At 40.9% G+C, this 21,374-nt stretch overlaps 3 protein-coding genes across 3 annotated transcripts; 2 read left to right on the forward strand and 1 right to left on the reverse strand.

Moving 5' to 3' along the window:
• The first annotated feature begins 781 nt into the window (after positions 1-781).
• maf1b (MAF1 homolog, negative regulator of RNA polymerase III b) lies at positions 782-5,773 on the forward strand. Its single transcript, XM_079291930.1, has 8 exons — positions 782-1,330; positions 1,909-1,997; positions 3,375-3,497; positions 3,624-3,786; positions 3,876-3,997; positions 4,091-4,210; positions 4,328-4,420; positions 4,589-5,773. Exons 2-8 carry the CDS (start codon positions 1,915-1,917, stop codon positions 4,611-4,613), a joined length of 729 nt encoding a protein of 242 aa, XP_079148056.1. The 5' UTR covers positions 782-1,330; positions 1,909-1,914; the 3' UTR covers positions 4,614-5,773.
• Positions 5,774-9,416: 3,643 nt separating this feature from the next.
• arl8 (ADP-ribosylation factor-like 8) lies at positions 9,417-15,401 on the reverse strand. Its single transcript, XM_079292537.1, has 6 exons — positions 15,048-15,401; positions 13,283-13,343; positions 13,035-13,182; positions 11,619-11,702; positions 11,310-11,461; positions 9,417-10,827 (listed from the first exon to the last, which is right to left on the reverse strand). The coding sequence occupies exons 1-6, from the start codon at positions 15,091-15,093 to the stop codon at positions 10,779-10,781; spliced, it is 540 nt and encodes a 179-aa protein (XP_079148663.1). The 5' UTR covers positions 15,094-15,401; the 3' UTR covers positions 9,417-10,778.
• A 584-nt stretch (positions 15,402-15,985) lies between these two features.
• Positions 15,986-21,074, forward strand: nsun6 (NOP2/Sun RNA methyltransferase 6). Its single transcript, XM_079291706.1, has 12 exons — positions 15,986-16,014; positions 16,616-16,699; positions 16,991-17,146; positions 17,235-17,329; positions 17,802-17,908; positions 18,023-18,176; positions 18,277-18,358; positions 18,488-18,607; positions 19,244-19,388; positions 19,470-19,615; positions 20,515-20,640; positions 20,720-21,074. The coding sequence occupies exons 2-12, from the start codon at positions 16,625-16,627 to the stop codon at positions 20,897-20,899; spliced, it is 1,386 nt and encodes a 461-aa protein (XP_079147832.1). The 5' UTR covers positions 15,986-16,014; positions 16,616-16,624; the 3' UTR covers positions 20,900-21,074.
• Positions 21,075-21,374: the final 300 nt, after the last annotated feature.

Raw genomic sequence — 21,374 nt, forward strand, 5'->3', positions numbered from 1 at the left:
GACTTGAACCCACAATCCCCAGCTCCGGAGGCTGATGCCTTATCCATTAGGCCACTGGGCCGATAAACAGTCACAAAAACATGCTTTAATAACTATTTTATTGGCGCAATATACCAGTTTCCGCTAGTCTGCTATTTTATTTATGGATGTCATCTCTTCAGATCATCACACTGTGCCTGCATGCTGCTTGAGCCTACACTAAGACTTCATTGAAACCAGTCAGCACATTTCGTGCAATTTAGTTCAGCAGGCTGTTTTACAACACAAAAATAAAAGTGAGAGATACAATTTGACAACACAGGGCAAAGGCTAAATAGATGTGATCTCAAAAACAACACACAAAACAAATCTGAATAGTGGTGCGCAAAGACAATATTGGACCATTTAATCATGAAGAAAATATATCCAGATCACGTCGAGGAAATATATATTACGTGTTTTATGCAGATAGAGACTGAGAATACATGCATGTATACGTATGCATAATTATTCCAATGCTTCCAAATGACTGTTGCAAATCCTAGACAGACAATGAACAAACATAGCTTAAATACAAGCAAAACAACCCTGAATTTACTGTTGCTGCGTTGCGATAAACAGTCAAGACATTTGACACAGTTCTAGCCTATGAATTGACCGAGCAAGATTCAACCAATCACATTAGTTGTCATCCATATGAACAGCCAATCACGAGGGGGCTTTTGTATAAGTAGGCGTGTACGTTGGCCAGGCGTATATAAACAAAAAGGGGCTGGGCTACCACACAGTGGTTTCCGTTGTTTTCATGAGAGTAGATGTGGTTTTGACGTAATCGACGATTTGCCAAAAACCCTTGACCCGTTTCGCTAAATTACTCGGGATAGGTAGCTCGTTAGTTGCTACTACTGTGATCGAGTCGCTTGTTAAAAAAGGCGACTTGATTTAAATCAATACGAGCCTTTTGTGACATCAGGTCGAAAGGGATGCCGCTGCAGACCGACTCCGACGGACGCCAACAGTCTCTGGATTTAATCTCATCACATTTAATCGGGAAGAGCAGTTTTTCTATAAATTTAAAAAAAGGCCTCAGAATAACGCATTCTCGACCGAGTGCTTTTGTAAGATGCTTAAACTCGAGTACGAATTAATAGCGCAGCTGTGAAGTGAAGAAGTGAGGTGACGTTTATTAGCATTGCTAACCCGTTAGCTAACGTTAGCTGTGGTCGTCAACAAAGCGGGGGTCGCTATAATCTCCTACGCCACAGAGTCACCAATTGGGTTAAGAATAGTTTCTACGGTTTGACAGTTGAACCCGTTGTTTTCTGCCCGTGTGCGCTGAAAACATTGCCCGGTAAGTGAATAACATCGACGTATTGAACCAGGAAGACGATTTGTCAACTTCGATTGAGCAGGGTGGGGGAGGGGCAGTGGTCTACAGAAAGAGGAAACTGTGTTGTGACCTATACATCGGGCCACACGGGGGCGCTGTAGCCCCGTACACATTATTTATATAGACGTATGTTGCTGTTTTTTATTAATTAAAATATGTTTTCTATACTGCCTTAACAAATACGGTTGGTTAGGAACTGAGCGAACATGGCAACCATTGCACTATTCAAATTGTATGCATGTGTAACACATTATTGTTACATTCTAATGAAGTATTTCCGGAGTAAAATTACTTTTTTCGACACAATAATTTACTTTTACATGCTATAATGACTTGTTTATGACTTTCCTCGACATACTATATTGTGACTTTTGTATGACGTTTTTGACACACTTAATTCTGGAAGTAATCAAAAGGTTATATTATAATGTAAACAAAGCCATCTTATAGTATGTTGCCATAGTATAATGTTAAAAAATAAGTTTGTTTAACTACGGTTGACTAACATTTAACTTGATGTTTTTTTTTTATTTTCGCAGATCGCAATGAAACTGTTGGAAAGCTCCAGCTTTGAAGCCCTCGGCTCTCGGCTGTGTGTTGAAACAGGAGAGTCTCGCATTCTTGGCAGGTAAAGAGCCAAAGCTAGAGCTAAAGATTGTATTGCAACATTAACAACTCCTCAGTGTTGTGTATTTATCTATGTGTGTGTATATATGAGAGAGAGAGACACACACACACACAGAGACAGACTCACGTCTGCAATCTTAATTTCAGAGGATAAGTATGGTATTTACAGACTTTTAATATACTTTTTCCAAGGGTCTGCTTCACTCAGACAAGCTTCAGTTGTGATTTGACACACATAGAACACACTCACACTTTTTGTAGCACATCAACAGACTTTAGACCAGGGGTCTCAAACTCATTTTCACTCCGGGCCACATCAGCATCACGGTCGCCCTCAAAGGGCCAGTTGTAAATGTAAGACTGTGTAAATGTAACTACTCCTAACATATTGGTAAATAACGGTCTCTGCATTTGATTATTGTTTATTCAAGTGTAAAAATATTGTACATGCAGTTATATAAATGTAAACATATATTTAAGCACATTGGCCCAGTCTGAGCGCAGGCCTTTTGAGTGTGGGTGGTGAAGCCGAGCTTCTGTGCTGATTGTGACCTGGACTGACGCACAACATGGTGTCCTCTCACACCGCACTGTGGCTATTTGGAGACTGTAGTGAAGGGTGTTATTGGGAGTGTATGTATGCACACATAAACACGTACAGTGATGCTGCATGATGGCTGAGAGCTGCTGGTGTTCAGACTGCTTACTGGATTACTGAGGCAGCCCATCATAGCAGCAGGAGCTGCAGGCTTTATCTAAAGATGTACCCATCAGGCTTTTAGCTGATGTATATTTTCTACAGACAAGCGTCACTCGGCTCCGGTGTCACCTCGCTACTCAGTGTTTTTGTCGGCAGGTCAGCTGTGGAGTGGATGGAAAGCCGGTGCAATTGTTTCCACTGTGGCATTTGCTGCCAACCAATGTCCCTAAAATTAGGCTGGCAAGGCCAGCGAGGGTCTCGGTGTTCTGTCCGTCTTAAGTTGCGTAACCCTTCGGTGGGAGGAGGCAAAATAAACAACTGCACACCGGTCTGCTCCACTTGCGTATCTGTTTACAGTGGCGTCTGACCCACAAACGGGAACACGCATGAGATTCTTCAGCCCTGACTTGTGACTAGGGCTATCTGTATGTTTTTGTTTTTTTTAAAGACAGCGGTCATGGTGCTCTTTCAGTTCAGGTTGCTGGAGCTGAACAACACAAAAATATAGAAAAGAAGTCTATCATTGCTGGTATTCTAGAATACGTTCTATAAAGTCCTACATTATTTATGTTTTATTTTTCCATAACATAAAAGAAGTCGTTCAGGTTCTATGTATTTTGTTTTCAGCTCATGAATATGGATCATGTGGTATTATTTATATCGTTTTTTTCCCTCCAGGATGGAGAGCTACTCCTGTAAGATGGCAGGGGACGATAAACATATGTTCAAGCAGTTCTGCCAGGAGGGGGAGCCCCACGTGCTGGAGGCCCTCTCTCCCCCCCAGTCCACCAGCCCTTCAAAGTGAGTACTGCAGCCCACAGTGAAGACTAGCACAGAGTGTGGTTTCTTACCAGAATAACACTCGAGTTGGATAAGTTAACTAAGAATTTTTTCCATTTATTAATTTCTTCCTATTTTTCTGTCCAGGCTGGGGAAGAGTAGTGAGGACGGAGAGAACCCCTTGAGTGACAAGTGTTGCAGGAAGACTATCTTCTACCTCATCACCACGCTCAACGAGTCCTTCAGACCGGACTACGACTTCAGCGCCGCACGAGCCCACGAGTTCAGTCGGGAGCCCAGCCTCAACTGGGTGAGTGTGCTCCTCTGTAGCTCAGTCTGCCCTCTGGGGGAAAAAATACTCTTTAATATAATAATGACTTGACTATGACCTCGCTCCAGGTGGCCAATGCAGTGAACGGCAGCCTGTTCTCAGCTGTGGGAGAGGAGTTCAACTCTCTGGGACCGGAGCTGTGGAACGCCATCGACCAGGAGATCAACCTGCAGAGCTGTGACATTTACAGGTAGGCGTGTGTGTGTTATACAGCAGATTATGTTTGCTGCTGATGAAAACCCTTGAGTTCAGCCGGTTCTGAGCTTGCTGTTTTTGTTCTTAGCTACAACCCTGATCTGGACTCGGACCCTTTTGGTGAAGAGGGGAGCCTCTGGTCCTTCAACTACTTCTTCTACAACAAGAAACTTAAGAGGATAGTATTCTTCACATGTCGCTCCGTCAGGTCAGCAGCCACAGCACACTCATTAAAAAAAAGAAATATGATCAATACATGCTTTTGATCTAATCCAACAAAGGTCGTGCATACATTTGATGGTGTAAACATGTTTCCTACCTGCAGCGTCTTGAGTGGCTATGGCCGCGATTGTTTCGACAACGAGCTGGACATGGAGCTGGATGACGAGGAGGAAATGGACGGCTTCGCCGAGGACAGGTCGGATTATTATTTATTTTATTGTGATTCACCATATGGTAGTGATTGGATGTGGCTTGTTGACGGGATGGAGGAGGTGTTTGGCTAATAGTGTTGCAGATTTCTTGTGCCAATGCAGTTCTTCGACACATTTTAAGTAGTTTCATTGATATTCTCATCTTCTCTCAGGTTCCCCAGAGTTCTGTGCGTGTGAATTTCCCCGATGGACGCCTCGGCCAAAGAATATCTCGGCTTTTCCTCCTCCTCATTTTTCACCCCATGTCATCTTTTTTTTTGTCGTGTTTTTTTTTTTTGCTGCTTCATCAAAAGCCATTTTCATGCTTTAGACCAATGCATGTTTGAAGCCTTCTATTCTGCTGGCAGTGATTCGTGTACCGTGGGCTGGTGGACATTTTCGAAAGACTCTTAAAAACTTAAAAGCTCCATCTTTCTCCAGTATGGATTTTGACCCTATGCTCCAAACAGCGCGCACACACACACAGACATATAAGCTTCTCTACACCTGCCACGTTTCCAAAGAGACTCTTCATGGACGCTTGAGAAAAACGAAGGTCTCGCAATGGATGAGTGGCCAACAAAAGACGGCAAGCGAGCTGAGTTTTTGGCAAATGATGTCGCAGAGAGGAGTCCAGAAAAACACCAGCATCAAAGGAAACAGACAGTTTAAGATCGATGGTATTCCTACCTGAGGAAGAGGCTGCGTTTGGTCCGTGGAAACCCGGTTCAGACAGACTGATCGGCGGGGAACTCATCTGTTTCATTGTTTGCTATTTGTGTGTGTTGCTTTTTATTTTTATGCGTTACTGTGAGAACTTATTTTATTTGTTTGACCGCTGAGTTTGAAATTAATAAACGCTGCATTTATAACTGAAACTTTTTATCTTTGAATCATATAACTGCGGAAGCTCATCCGTACTTTAGACAGTAGGGCACGGACGAGGAAACGAGGCCCCTGGGTGCAGCTTAGAAAGCACGTTTTTGATAAATGTCCCCATTATGTTTCAATCTGCTCTTCTTCAGGTCCGTGGTTACTTTTATATGTCTTCTAAATCTAATATTTTTTCACTCCCTTAATCTATTCCTGTTTCTAAACGTCTGTCTTGCCGATGTTTTTCTTTGCTTATTACCTCGGTTCATCAAAGGCTTCATTGAGAAGTGAATGTATAATACAATTTAGATGAGAAAATATTACAGTAAAATGGCTGTTTAATGTACTTTTTATTTGTTTTAGATATTGAGACGCTCCTCATACGTTCCTTACAAATGGTTAGGAGTCGTATCTTTCCTTGACTGCTCTGTGCTTCGTTTGATTGCCGATTATATTGCAGATGAGAATAAACTGTTTGAATCCTACTTTGCTCGGATCTCATTGAATAAGGTACACAATCACTGAAATCACCTTTCGAGTGAAAGATTGGGGGAGTTTAGGCCCAAGCGTATAAGTACATATCTTGTATTCTTTCACTCTGATCTACGATCTATCACTGACCGTTTCATTTCAGTTCCCTTTCTTTGTGAGATCGAGGGTAACTTGTAAAGCTGAACCCAGCCTGGGGGCTGCACTAATACCCTTTCATGAAATGCATTAAAATACCAGGATGTTCACCAATTGTGTGTTTAGGTCTGTTGGACCATCAAAGTAATCTTAATTAAGAGATTTGGTAAATATTTTCACTCTTCTCAAATGTCTTCCATTGTGTGTCAGCACAGGGTGTTTCATTTAGCACATGAATATTGTTTTTTTATTGCATACTGTATTATGACTATGCTCGGTTAAAATGTTTTTATGACATTTCCAGCTAGATTTGGTGTCATAAAAAAATGTGTTTTGCCTTTTATTAGATGAGTAGGATGGACACACTGGAAAGGGGGATAGAGGAGCACGACATGCAGAAAAAGGGCAACGAGTCAAATTTACTGTTTAATGACATTTTGTGGCTTAATTGCCTTTTGATGACATTTTACAACCAGCTATTATGATTTGTTTTTTGCGGCCTGCTATACTCTGACTTTTTTTATGACATTTTGAGACACTTGTTTTGACTTCTTCATGAAATATCGTACCATGACTATTGACATTCATGACTTTTTTTATAGGCTTTTTTGACACACTTTAGTTTAACTTTTAAACTTTGTTTTTTTTACATTTTATCATATACTTGACAACATACTAGACTACTTTCTTTTTACCTGGTTGGTTCATTTAAGTGAACGCCCATAATCAGAGAGTACCGGTAATCACGGAGAGAGACTGAGATTATGAATGACAAGGAGTGTAAAGACAGTCTCCCTGACTGAACTTCGCTTAAGCTTCATAAAAAAGTCTTACTATAGCATGTCGAAAAAGTCTTAGTGTAGTATGTCGAAAAAGTCTTAGTGTAGCATGTCGAAAAAAAGTCATAGTATAGCATGTCGAAAAAAAGGCATAGTATAGCATGTCGAAAAAAAGTCATCGTATAGCATGTCGAAAAAAAGTCATCGTATAGCATGTCGAAAAAAAGTCATCGTATAGCATGTCGAAAAAAGTCTTAGTATAGCATGTCGAAAAAAGTCATAGTATAGCATGTCGAAAAAAAGGCATAGTATAGCATGTCGAAAAAAAGGCATAGTATAGCATGTCGAAAAAAAGTCATCGTATAGCATGTCGAAAAAAAGTCATCGTATAGCATGTCGAAAAAAAGTCATCGTATAGCATGTCGAAAAAAGTCTTAGTATAGCATGTCGAAAAAAAGTCATAGTATAGCATGTCGAAAAAAAGGCATAGTATAGCATGTCGAAAAAAAGTCATCGTATAGCATGTCGAAAAAAAGTCATCGTATAGCATGTCGAAAAAAAGTCATAGTATAGCATGTCGAAAAAAGTCTTAGTATAGCATGTCGAAAAAAGTCATCGTATAGCATGTCGAAAAGGTCATAGTATAGCATGTCGAAAAAAGTCATAGTATAGCATGTCGAAAAAAGTCATAGTATAGCATGTCGAAAAAAGTCATAGTATAGCATGTTGAAAAAAGTCATAGTATAGCATGTCGAAAAAAGTCATAGTATAGCATGTCGAGAAAAAGTCATAGTATAGCATGTCGAAAAAGTCTTAGTGTAGCATGTCGAAAAAGTCATCGTATAGCATGTCGAAAAAAGTCATAGTATAGCATGTCGAAAAAAGTCATAGTATAGCATGTCGAGAAAAAGTCATAGTATAGCATGTCGAAAAAGTCTTAGTGTAGCATGTCGAAAAAGTCTTAGTATAGCATGTCGAAAAAAGTCATAGTATAGCATGTCGAAAAAGTCTTAGTGTAGCATATCGAAAAAGTCTTAGTATAGCATGTCGAAAAAAAGTCATAGTATAGCATGTTGAAAAAAAGTCATAGTATAGCATGTCGAAAAAAGTCATCATATAGCATGTCGAAAAAAGTCATAGTATAGCATGTCGAAAAAAGTCATAGTATAGCATGTCGAAAAAAGTCATAGTATAGCATGTCGAAAAAAGTCATAGTATAGCATGTTGAAAAAAAGTCATCATATAGCATGTCGAAAAAAGTCTTAGTATAGCATGTCGAAAAAAAGTCATAGTATAGCATGTCGAAAAAAAGTCATTGTATAGCATGTCGAAAAAAAGTCATAGTATAGCATGTCGAAAAAAGTCACAGTATAGCATGTCGAAAAAAAGTCACAGTATAGCATGTCGAAAAAAGTCACAGTATAGCATGTCGAAAAAAGTCATAGTATAGCATGTCGAAAAAAGTCATCGTATAGCATGTCGAAAAAAGTCACAGTATAGCATGTCGAAAAAAAGTCACAGTATAGCATGTCGAAAAAAGTCACAGTATAGCATGTCGAAAAAAGTCATAGTATAGCATGTCGAAAAAAGTCTTAGTATAGCATGTCGAAAAAGTCATAGTATAGCATGTCGAAAAAAGTCATAGTATAGAATGTTGAAAAAAGTCATAGTATAGCATGTCGAAAAAAGTCATAGTATAGCATGTCGAAAAAAGTCATAGTATAGCATGTCGAAAAAAGTCATAGTATAGCATGTCGAAAAAAGTCATAGTATAGCATGTCGAAAAAAGTCATAGTATAGCATGTCGAAAAAAGTCATAGTATAGCATGTCGAAAAAAGTCATAGTATAGCATGTCGAAAAAAGTCATAGTATAGCATGTCGAAAAAAGTCATCGTATAGCATGTCGAAAAAGTCATAGTATAGCATGTTGAAAAAAGTCATAGTATAGCATGTCGAAAAAAGTCATAGTATAGCATGTTGAAAAAAGTCATAGTATAGCATGTCGAAAAAAGTCATCGTATAGCATGTCGAAAAAAAGTCATAGTATAGCATGTCGAAAAAAGTCTTAGTATAGCATGTCGAAAAAAGTCTTAGTATAGCATGTCGAAAAAAAGTCTTAGTATAGCATGTCGAAAAAAGTCATCGTATAGCATGTCGAAAAAAAGTCATAGTATAGCATGTCGAAAAAAGTCTTAGTATAGCATGTCGAAAAAAGTCATAGTATAGCATGTCGAAAAAAAGTCTTAGTATAGAATGTCGAAAAAAGTCATAGTATAGCATGTCGAAAAAGTCTTAGTGTAGTATGTCGAAAAAGTCTTAGTATAGCATGTTGAAAAAAGTCATAGTATAGCATGTCGAAAAAAAGTCATAGTATAGCATGTCGAAAAAAAGTCATAGTATAGCATGTCGAAAAAAAGTCATAGTATAGCATGTTGTAAAACGTCATAGTATAGCATGTTGAAAAAAGTCATAGTATAGCATGTCGGAAAAAAGTCATCGTATAGCATGTCGAAAAAAAGTCATAGTATAGAATGTCGAAAAGGAAAAAGGATGCAGGAAAGGTTACATTTGGCCAAACCTTGTAAGTAAATGTTGAGTATTCCTTTTACCTCGAACTCGAAGTATATTTCAAAGATGCTGAAAAACAAAGAAAGTCATTTCAGGCTCAAAGTTTAAAAGAAAGTTTTTATTGAAAACTGAGATACAGTACATGAGCCAGACTGAACACCACCACAGACTGGAAATCAGTTCTTTGCTTGAGATCAAGCTCAATGCTGCAAAGAGTCTGGGGGCTGACCAGTCCACCCTTATTCCTCTTCATATAAAGAAACCTTGTCCCACAAAGTACCCAGAGGCCCTCCAAGACCAAGATGGACTTCTTCTTCACCGTTTTGATTCAGACTCAATGAAACTCATGCAACTCGTCCTCTTTGGCCACTAAAGGGAGTTACAAAAGGTAGACATGGTTTCAAAGTGACGCGTGCATCGATCTGTCACCGAGTCAAAGGGAAGGAAACAAGGGTAAAAAGAAATCATGGGCATACTGTCAGATTCATTCACAAATGCTCTTCCAGATATATATATATATATATATATATATATATATATATGAGGATGCAGTGGATCCATTACAGACGCCTGCAGAGCACCAATGATCACATGTTAATACAAGATAGAAAAATAAAATAAAGTACAAATTAAAATAATAAAATAAACATCAGAATGCAGAATTGAAGTGTTTAAATTTAAAATACTGTTATCAAAGCAGTGTTGTACTTGAAGTAGTGATGTTCCCGCCATTTTACACTTTTAGACTTAATGGCTAAAGGGTCCGTTTTAAGAAAAAAAAAAAACCCTTCACACCATTTGGCTCAATTACGGTACATACAAGTACAGACTCAAAGTTAATAAAGAAGAGAGATGTATATTTGACCACATTTTAATACGGCACCAATACGTTCTAGTGTAACAATAACCACCAACAATGTAGCTTATGAACCTGAAATCACGTGGAACAAATATTAATGTCTGTGCTAGAAATGACAACGAAAAAAGAAAATGGATGAGAACATTATTCTGAAAAACTCCCTTGTGCCACCATTCCCATCAAAGCTGGTTTCAAAATACTGCTTGTAATCCCTTTGCTTGTCAATGTTTTAGCTGAACATGAACAAACTTCTACAGAGGCAATAAGTACAAAAATAATAGAGCTGCACCAACGTGATGTTTATGGCATTCTCTTGATATATGATATGGTGCGACATGATATGTTTGTAGTGTAAATCACGTCCAGTGCAGCCCTGCTTTGCACTTGGACACACGTAACTCACTGAGGTGATCTTCTCCTCCGTCACTGTAAAAGCTCTGGTTCCAGCTAAACAGGTCAGTCCATCAGCTGTGGTCCATTCGGGAGAAACACCAGCTCCACTGTGACAACTCAGCTGTGGAGCGTGTCAATGCTCCTCAAAGTCAAAGTTTGTCATTAAAAAAAAACAATAAAAAGTACAAAGAAGCCAGTAAGGACAAGCTGTTGTTGCCACCGTGTGGGCGGTGCAGGTAGTCAGGCCATGGGGGGGGGGGGGGCTATCTGAGTCCGGCCCTCGAGGTCATCCACTCAAGGCCTTGGCATAAACTAGAAAAACAATGAAGAATATACATTCTTTATAGACAGAAGACTTATTCACAGATGTTTCAGTGAACTTTATTCCTCTGGCTGCACAACAATATACTTGTGATGCGCAAATAAAGTGTAATGAGGCTTCCTTCCTGTTTGAAGCTCCGGGGCTTTTCTCTCTCTCACACACACACACACACATTCACACTCTTTCACTCGCTCACTCTCACAATGTATTGAAACCAGTGTTGTTGCTGTAATAAGCTTGGACAAGAGAATAACCAGTCAAAACATCTGTACACTTTTCTATTGTCTCATTGTTGTCTTTAATAGGAAACAAGATATTGATTATTATATGAACTCCTGTATAGTGAGTGCACTTCTAGGTCTTTTGGCAGTTGGTCTTGATGGAATTTAATGAATATCTAAATCACTGAATTCATTAAAATCCTGCTGACTACATCTCTCAACACACATATGAGTCAACTTATAGCGCTCACCCCTCTCCTGTTAGAGCGCAGCAGGACTGGATGTGCCAGGGATGGTCTTTGATGGAGCTCAGGGTGAGGTATTTGGAGATCTCTGCTGCGGACATACAGTCCTTCATATCCTGCTTGTTGGCAAATATCAGCACAGCTGCTTTCCTCAGGTCCTGAGGGGAGAAAGCAGAGAACAATGAAACCATAAACCTCGCTCTCTTACCACCTTCTGAAGGTGGAAGGGGCTATCCGTGGTGGAAAACCACAGTCCAGAATAAAAACAGAGTCCGTGTGGTCTGCTTCCTTAAAGAGATGCTGAAATGGTTTTACCTCATGAGCCAGCATCCTGTAGAGCTCCTCTTTAGAGATGACCAGCCTCTCTCGGTCTGTGCTGTCCACCACCAGAATGATGAACTGCAGAGTGGGAGGCCAACAAAAAGAGAAGACATTTACAGAAATGAAAATGCAACACAGCGTGGGGGCATTTCCGGGCCGAGGGCCTCACAATGGGTTCTGGTGACTGCGATGCTAATAACCTCTTTCTGAATGAGAGAGAGCGACCCTGTGTGACAAAAGGACCAGAGGCTCGTTCGTGTTGGTCAGAGACGCCATTTAAAAACCAAACGACTCAGGGAAAAGTTCCAACCACACGCGTTATCCAACATTACTGTGACCCAAATCACAGCCAGCGATCTACAGGAGTCTGACACGGCGGAACAAAGAGTGACGTTGCCAAAGTAACTGCAATGTTACTACAATATATGGTGCCTATAGTAACTCTGTTGTGAGAAATATTTAGTACTTCTCTGCCATAAATCTCAATTGAACTACTCACACAGTTTATTCTAACATGCTGCATTAAATGTTTATGAGATCACGTTTTACACTGCTGGAACTAGCAGTTAATCCATTCATCGTTTATGTAAAATGTTTTTAGAACAGTGCAAATTACATTTTCATTGTGTCTCCAAGCCCACGGGGAGGTGTCTTTATGCTCGTTTTGTTCAAATGGTATTCAATTTACTGTCATATGTGACAAAGAAAAGGCGAATCCTCACATCTGAGAGGCTGAAAACAGAGAACATTTGTCATTTTTGTTTGAAAAAAAGCCAAAAAACCATCATTAATTATAAAGAGTTGAAAATTTGTTGCAGTTTCAGAAAAAAGCAAAAAAATGATATCCAAGAGCACAAGCAGACATTTAAAAACTGCTTGTTTTGTCCAAACAGTCAAAAACCTGAAAATATTCAGTTTACCATCACAAACGACAGATAAAGCAAATCCTCACAATTGAGAAGCTTGAAAAATGTCACTCAATTACCAGAATAGTTGCCGAATAATATTCAATCTGTCGGAAAAAAACAACTTCAGATGTTTCGCAGAGACGCGTAAGAGAGAAAGAGCCGAGGTCTCGTGTGACCACACCGCATTGCCGCGCCACGGCAGATGTTCTATCAGGGGCGTTTAATTCACGAGCTCTTTTTAAGAAGACACATCTGCCTCTGGCGTGACTCTCCCGTTCTTCTTCTCCCTGCGGAGGCTGACCCTCGCTTCGCCTTTCAGACGGGCCCCTTTGTGAAAGGCCGACCTCCGACCTGGGCGGCCCCTGCTGCCGTCCGTGCTCCGAACAAACACACCAGCTGCCAACGCGCGTGAAGAAAACCCCGCTGCTGGACAATACTTCTGTGAGAAAAGTAGTACACGGTGTACAAAATGTGCTCCAATAGCGATGCTTGTGCTTCTCACCTCTGTATTGGAGTAGTAGGTGTTCCAGGAGGACCGGAGAGACTCCTGCCCTCCTATATCCCACATCAGGAAGTGAGTGTTCTTCACCACTATTTCTTCCACGTTGCTTCCGATGGTGGGCGACGTGTGGACGACCTCGTTCATCAGACTTTACAAAAAACAGAATCATAAATTGAGTTTTTCGCTGCAGAAGCACGGCCGAGTTGAAGTCGGTTGCAACTGTAGAATTGACGCATAAAACGACTTACAACTGGTAGAGGATGGTGGTTTTCCCGGCGTTATCTAGTCCGACGATTATCACCTTGTGCTCTGCAAAACAAATACAGCACAGTGTCAATGATTACGTCGTAAAAGTACATCTGGAGTCAGTCTATACAACGCGTTCATGTCAGGCATTGCTGCCCATTTAAAATCACACAGGCCGAACTTATTTCAAAACTTCCTGACCTTTTTTTTTCCTCCCCCAGTTTCGCTGAAACTACAGGAACTTATTTTCCATTGGTGAAACCCAGCGAGCAACGTTTGCAACAGTAAAGGCTTTGACGGCCGTGAAGCAGACAAACAGAACGGACTAAATGCAGAAGCAGAGCTGACACACACACGCCAAAATATCCCACTTTAGTGTTTTGACTTTTCCGGCCCTTGTGAGGCTTTTGGCAGCCGAGGAGGAAGGAAGTCTGGTCGGATGGAAGGGCTCGCGGTTCCGACACTCTCTGTGTGCACTGGATCTGGTGTTGGATGTCTTTGGCTTCCTTAATGAGGAGCTACCCTGTGAGGACCGATTGTGGCCGTCACCGCCATCAAAAGTCAAAATAAAAATAAATCCCTTTTTTGACATGCAAACAACAGCAATCTATGGGAAACATGTATAAACCTAGAACATCTAACACAGGTTGTGTCACATTTCCAAAACAGGAATGTGTTTATCCTGCAGAATTATAAACAAAACATTGACAATATTACCAGGAGAGAAAAAAAATGCAAAATGTCTTCAGACGGCTTCTCTGTGACACACACACACTGCAGCTAAAATGTTTTAGAATAGAATGAAGTGATACAAATAACACATTCAAACGCAATTCCCAGCACCATTTATGAGATCTAATTACAGTGTTATATAGATGTAATTAACTCCTCACCTCTAATCTCTTTAAAGTGAATGCAACTTGACACTGGGAACAGAGTAATCCGGAATCAGGGCCGGGCAATAATGCTACACAGCCCAAAGGGCATTAAGACAAGAGGAATTCATATATATATACACATCACCAAATGACAATAGTGACCATTGGAGTACAGCAGAATATGACAATACTCTGAGCCTGCAATAGATCCTTTGTTACTTCAACTTCACTCAAAAACGTTCTTACAGCAAGAATAACACTCAACATATGGGAAGAAAACTACTGCGCCAACCAGAATCGGAAGCCTAATATTTCAGTGTCACAAAGTAGTTTATAGATGAAAGACATGCAAACCAAGCCCAAAGTAATTTGGGGTGGTTGGGGTGAAAGGGTGGGATTATAGAGGCCATTTGTTGCCTTTTCACATTCTTCTACTTGGTGTATTTTATAAATACCTTTCCTTTGTTTTGCACTGACCTAATATCAAGTGAATCAGTGTTAAACTAAGCAACAACTGAGACACAATTAATACAATTACCAAGCAAACTGCATAATAGAAATAATGTTATGGAGGAGTACTTTTAAACGCGTTCTAGGGAAAGTTATGTAACGTGAAGAGTCCTAAAAAGTGAAGTAAAGCTATCTGACAACTAGGATCGAGCAGGCTTACTGTGATTTAAGTTAATCACGTTTGTTGACAAACAGATGAACTATTAAGAGCGGGTGAGATGGGTAACTGTGGTTTAAATGGCTGTGTTTTGACGTGCGAGTTAAACAAAGACAGCGAGTCCTGGAGTCACAGCAGCGAGATAAACTGTTATTATAACAGTTAGGTAACTGCTCACTTTATGCTAACATGCTAACAGTTATTATCCTCGGTTAGACCCACCTTGGTTGCAGAAGAAGCTCCACAGTTTGGCGAATATGAGGCCCATTGTTTAGGTTAACGTCCGTGTCCGTCAGTGAGCACCGCGCTTCTCTCCACTCTCACGTCCACACTGTACAATCCGCTGCGGCTTTTGCTAACATTAGCTGGATGATCTCTTGTCCGCTGAACACCTCACCGACCGTTTGAACGCCGACTCCATGCGGTCCGGTTTACACAGTTAAAACGTAGCTAAACCGGCTAAAATGTGGTGTACGGTAAACATAGGTACGAAGACTAATTGTCGAGCGGCTCCCGGTTAACGTTAAAGCCTCCGCAAACCTGGTGGTAACTGCGGCACAGCGTTGAGTCTGCTCGCACGGCTGATAGTGTGGTTCTATGAGGGAAAAAAGCAACCCCAGCTCATCAGTTCTTGTTACGTGATGACGTGAGCATATTACGCGTTTACTTTTTTTTTACGAGCTTCATTCAAAAACAACACTTTTAAAAGTGTGACGAGAGGCTTTTTTTTAAGAAAAGGGAGCAGACATAAATATGTACCACATTAACACATGTAATATTATTCAACTATAATTACTGGGCACAGTTTAACAGAAATTATTTAATTGTTAAATTGTTTTATGTTTCATTTGACGATGCAGACAGATTGCATTTGTAAGTATTTTGCTTTTATCATTTATTTCATTTTTAATACTCAGAACTGAGCATTTTATAGTATATAAGTATAGTGTTTTATTTGAATTAATTAATAAATTGTACAACTGCAGTGTATGTTAAAGCCCTTAAACTGTCCATGTATGCTTTAAATCACATTGCAGTGTGTAATATTTATATTCATAAACACATAAATATCATACAGGTATTGGTGATCAACAGGCTCCATTTATGAATTCAACTACTGTCATGTGACCAAGCTCGTGACGTATACGGAAGTAGCTGCCAAAACAAGCGATCCGTTCCTCCACAGAACGTGAGTACCTAAAGATTATTACCAAAGCCTTCACATCGCCTTCACACCTATATTAGACAATTAATTTAACGGACCACTCATTAATTATGAATGAGCGGATATGTTGAATAAGATTGATTGCGTTCAGATTGTACATGTGACCCGTGTGTGGGACGTAAAGTCTATTTATAGGTTTTGTTTAATATTGTAAGGGCTCACTTACTCATGTCTTTACCACACGTGCTATATTTTATTCAAAAAGTGCCAATAATAGACGGACCTTGTGGAGAAGAATTACGAGCTAAATTAGCTCTTTATTATCATTTAGATCTCCCATAAAAAATACATTATTATTATTATTTTTAACGTTTTTTAAATCGTTTTATTCTTTGGTTTTACTGTATTTGTGTTTAATAGCATCTACTAATTTGTTTTTCAATACACTAGTGGTATTACTCATTTATTTAATGTTTTTTAACCATTGATGGATCTTTCGCCTCATCCAATCAACATCAGAGGCTTTCAAACTGTAACCGGATATCTACATTCTCCTCCTGCAGTTCATCAATCGTGCTTCATTCTTTTTTATTTGTTATTAATCTCATCCTTTTCTTTTGTGCAGATTGAAGCAATGTCTATTTTTCCAAGGATTTCACTGAAGCCTGAAGTCACAGATTATCTCCGGAGTGTCTTCCTAAACGAGGAGGTAGGAATTTAAAAGTGATTTCTCTCTTCTAGAGAATCATAAATAAACCTCGTAAAAGATAGACGTCTCAGTGGAAAATAAAGCTCTGTTCCTGGGAAGTATTTATTAATTATCTTTAACCTAACCTGAATGAAGTTTGTTCAGGTGGAAGTAATGTTATGTTCACTTTAATATACTGTACGGTGATCGTTTTTGGGGTACATGCTGGAACTTAAAATCAATAAAGTTCCTGATGTTTTAAAAAAAAGTTGTTTAACTCTTCTAATTTAACGTCGTCTTGTTTGCGTTCAGGTGTTAGCTGCAGTCGGCCATCAGGAGGCAGAATGTCGTTTCCAGAAGCTGCTCACGTGTCTGTCTCACCCGCCCTCGTACACTTGTGTTCGGGCCAGCACTCATCTCGCTCCCCTGGAAGAGATCCGACACAAGTTAGGAGAAGAGCTGAAAAAGGTGAGAATGAAAGATGGAGTAAGGAAAGCAGCCACAGCGGTGGCCAGTCGTGTCCTTATCCTTCAGCGTGTTGTTGTTGTTTGAGCAGCAGATGTGCAGCTCATCAGCAGAGGAAGCCTCCGTTCAGATTCTTCCTCACCCGCAAATTCCAGATGTGCTGCTCCTTCCCGTCGACGGCCCGAGGTATGTAAGATGAATCTGCTCAATGGAGTACACACACTTAGCCTTCAAATTGCAGTATCAGTCCGACCACTGGGCGAGTGTTTCCTGAGGCCAAAACCCACATGAGACTTCATGGAATGATGACAGATTAAAAAAACAACCACTGAATCTTTTTGTGTAACAACTGCAGTTGTGCACAATTTTTAAGTTGTGTGTTTTGATCCAAAGACATATAAAAGAAAGAATAAAACAGCACAATAATAATCTCTTGCTCTGTTCTGTTTTTAGGGGTTCATGGTGATATTTGCATATATATTTTTTTTTGATGCACCTGCAGACAAACATTTAAACAAAGGAAAAGCTTAAAAAGTTTCGTTTAATTCTCCATTCACGCCAACATATGCTGTATCTCCAGAACCCTGCAATAGTTCGAGGTTGTCCAAAGAGCCGTAGATGTAGAGTAGTGTGACCGGCTTCTCTCTCGTGTTCTCAGACCCGTGGAGCAGCTCAGCTCAGAGGTGGTGGTCGGCGCTCAGTGCGGCAGCGCCGTACTGAGAGGCGCTCATGTCTTCGTCCCGGGGATCGTCGCCAGCCCCAAGTGTAAGACTCAAAAGACAGATGCTCTTAAATTCAAATGAATCATCAGCACGGTGCTTTCACTTTGTTGGTTGTTGTCATCGAGCATGTCATTTACCCGCGTTTCTTTGTCCTCAGACATGAAGGCAGGCGATGTGGTGTCCGTCCTCTCTGACTTGGACGGTCGGTGCACCCGAGGAGCCACGAGCTTCCAGGGAAACCGAGTGTTTGTGGGAAACGGAGTCGCTCAGATAGACCGCTCCGCCATCTTCTGCACAGATGAACCTGCCAAGTAAGATCAGATAAGACGGATATTAATGTCCCGAAGGAAACTTCCTTGGACCAAATCCAAAAAGGAAAACGTACTCCGTCACTGTCGTCTTTTATTTTAGAGGAATAGGTATTCGGATGGTGGAGCCACTTTACCAGAGTCCTTCCTTCGATGGTGTTCTACCCAACATGGCGTTCCTGCAGGTATTCATACTATTAGAATGTATAACAGAGCTATAATGTCCCTAAAGCGTCATTAAATTAATAATGTAGCAGAACAGAGGCACTGTTTCTGCCTCATGTGTTGTTGCTGTTTTTTGTCACGTTGTGCAGAACCTCCCCTCTGTCGTTGTGGGACACGTTCTCGGGCCTCGTCCTGGAGAACGGATCCTGGACATGTGTGCTGCACCCGGAGGGAAGACCTGCCACATCGCTGCACTCATGAGGGATCAGGTACAAGTTACAGATGTTTTGCTGCTTGAGGGATCACAGTTAATATTCAGGGTTTCAATCTGAGAACGCAGTCTTTAAAATACACATCTAACACACAGCTAAATCAAGAGCAGCGGCGTCGTAGGATAAATCTTAGGGGTAATAAGATAAATGGGATCATTGATAATCAAAAACAAATTTCTTTTACACTTTTCTCCTGATTCTTCTCTAATGATTAGTTACGGGGTGGTTTTTACCCTTTCAGGCTTCTAAAAGTGAATCAAATGAAACTATTTAAGAAAGTTTTAGCTGCTCATGGACTCCTCAAACTTCTGATGAAAGGTCATGAACAGACATTTAGGTTGGGAACCACTGATCCAGAAAATGACTGCTCCTCAGAGTGAGAGGATTTATTCACGCTCGCACTCCCGAGTCGACTTTGGTTGTTTCTTTGTCCTTCGTAACGACGACACACGTGAAGTGAAATATAATGAAAATAGTAAGTGTAGTGAAATAATAGAATTAGCTTTTAATTGTTATTGAATCCAGTAGAAGAGTTCTGAAATAAATACATTTGTGGAACTTACCATTAAGATTTCTGTGTTTATTTCTATGTATTTATATTTTTTTGATTATTATTTTGTCTGTCTCTCGCAGGGCGAGGTCGTGGCTCTGGACAGGGTCCAAAATAAGATCGATCGAATCCGTCAAAACGCCCAAATGTTGCATTTACGTTCGATCAAAGCTTATTGCTTTAACAGCACTCGAGCTGTCAGCAGCGACCCGACACAGGGAGCTGAAGGTACACAAATAAACCCAAAATAAATGAATAACAATAATATTTATATGTATAAATATCTCCTGTGTTCTGAACGTGTTCCAGGACCTCCCTTCCCTCCTGAAAGCTTTGACCGGGTTCTTCTGGACGCCCCGTGTAGTGGACTCGGACAGAGACCCAGCATGTCCTGTACCTGGAGCCTCAAGGAGATCTGTTCCTACCAGCCACTGCAGCGCAACTTATTCCACGCTGTCGGTTTGACCACACAGACTAAGCACTTGAGCACACTGATAGTAACTCAGTTTGACCACTAGATGGCAGCATTGGACACATATTACACTGGTGTCTGATCGTACTGCTTGAAGTCACATCGTAGGGGGAAAATACACCTTGAGGAACCACATTCTAGAGGTGTATATATATATATATATATATATATATATATATATATATATATATACACCTCTAGAATGTGTCACACATTTGAGGGAAAAAAGACTTCATGCATTGTGACAATTGATCGTTATTTTTCAGAAATTCAGCTCTAGAAAGTATTTCTCCTTCTACCTTGAGCTTACTTTTCATACAAACGTACATAACTGCAGACTAACACAAATGTGAACTCTGTTTTTAGAGTGGTTCTGCTTTAAGTGTGGCTAAGAGATGGATGACTAGAGGGAGATTAGAGTCCAGTAGAGTGCAGAGGACATCATTTATCTTAGTGACATATAGTGCTCCATCAGTCGTCACACTCCTTAAAGCTATTCAGCAAGAGGATTGAAGAAATACTCATTTTTGGCCACTTTGGAGGGGCAAGTTGATAAGACGAACCTGTTAGAAAACAGTTTCTTATTTTTTAAATCCAGCAGATACAAAACAGTCATTGAGGAGTTTTGTGTTTGGTGTCGAACTGTGTCTGCTGAGCAGGTAGTGTACAGTGACTTTTTACAGTTTGGCCGAAAACGCCATGAGTTGTAAAGGGGACCAAAACAGCAAAGCTGTGGACCGAATAACTAGAACAACAAGCTGGAACTCACAGTAAAGCTCCATAAAGATGAGGAGAATTCATCACGACGAGTAACCACTTTGTGACATATTGTATAAAATATTGATTGTAGCCGCTTTAATAAAAGGTCTTCCTGTGTTGCAGGCAGTGCGGCTGTTGAAGAAAGGCGGGGTTCTTGTGTACAGCACCTGCACAGTAACTCTAGCGGAGAACGAGGAGCAGATAGCCTGGGCCCTCGAGACCTTCCCATACCTCACCCTTCAGCCTCAGGTAAAAACACCTGCACGAACTCAGAGATATGGAGAGCGATGTTCGAGGAGACCTCACCAAATCACGCTCTTGTTTCCAGGAGCCTCACATCGGCGCGGAGGGCATGCTGGGAGCCGGCCTGTCACCTGAGCAGCTGCGCCTCCTCCAGAGGTTCAGTCCTGAGCTGAGCTGGGACCAGACGGGAACGGCAGCCCCCCTCCCCTGCAGAGCCGACGGGGACACCATCGGCTTTTTTATCGCCAAGTTCCTAAAAGAATGACCGGAGGGCATGCTTTCTTTCCTTACAGCACAGGAACAATAGTGTTTATGTTACGACGCTGTGTGTGCTTTGACGGGGCCAGTGTTGACAAAGATGCTCACTGTGCTGTTTACAGCATCTGCCTCTTAACAGCTGCTCTCTGAAGCTGCGGGCCATATTGGGATAAGCTTTATAAACACCGAGGGCAGGGGAGAGGGAGGGAGAGGGAGGGAGAGGGGGAGGCACGTGGGGATGGAGACTGAATGAGTATTGGCAAATGCAGCAGCGCTTGCATTCCCACAACAACAATGACGACACAGCTGGTGGCAGTGGATTCGCTGGAACTCAGAGATCAGGAAGTAGTGTGCCGAAAGAGGTCATGTGAGGTAATAACAATTTAGCCGGGACCTCTAATTCAGACTTCTGCTGCTTGTAAGAGAGACGTTACGCTGTTTGTAGTTCATCCACCAGAAGAAAATCATCTCTTCAAAATAAA

This window comes from Melanostigma gelatinosum (assembly GCF_949748355.1).
Source record: "Melanostigma gelatinosum genome assembly, chromosome: 20".
Lineage (NCBI taxonomy): Eukaryota > Metazoa > Chordata > Actinopteri > Perciformes > Zoarcidae > Melanostigma > Melanostigma gelatinosum.

Coding starts and splice junctions, on each gene's coding strand:
- maf1b (XM_079291930.1), top strand. CDS start 1,915: ATGAAACTGTTGGAAAGCTCCAGCTTTGAAGCCCTCGGCTCTCGGCTG. Junction 3,787..3,875: donor GGGAGCCCAGCCTCAACTGG/GTGAGTGTGCTC, acceptor ACCTCGCTCCAG/GTGGCCAATGCAGTGAACGG. Junction 4,421..4,588: donor GACGGCTTCGCCGAGGACAG/GTCGGATTATTA, acceptor ATCTTCTCTCAG/GTTCCCCAGAGTTCTGTGCG.
- arl8 (XM_079292537.1), bottom strand. CDS start 15,093: ATGGGCCTCATATTCGCCAAACTGTGGAGCTTCTTCTGCAACCAAG. Junction 11,462..11,618: donor ACAGGATGCTGGCTCATGAG/GTAAAACCATTT, acceptor TTCTCCCCTCAG/GACCTGAGGAAAGCAGCTGT. Junction 10,828..11,309: donor TGCGCTCTAACAGGAGAGGG/GTGAGCGCTATA, acceptor TTGTTTTTCTAG/TTTATGCCAAGGCCTTGAGT.
- nsun6 (XM_079291706.1), top strand. CDS start 16,625: ATGTCTATTTTTCCAAGGATTTCACTGAAGCCTGAAGTCACAGATTAT. Junction 17,909..18,022: donor GATCGTCGCCAGCCCCAAGT/GTAAGACTCAAA, acceptor CTTTGTCCTCAG/ACATGAAGGCAGGCGATGTG. Junction 18,359..18,487: donor CCAACATGGCGTTCCTGCAG/GTATTCATACTA, acceptor CACGTTGTGCAG/AACCTCCCCTCTGTCGTTGT.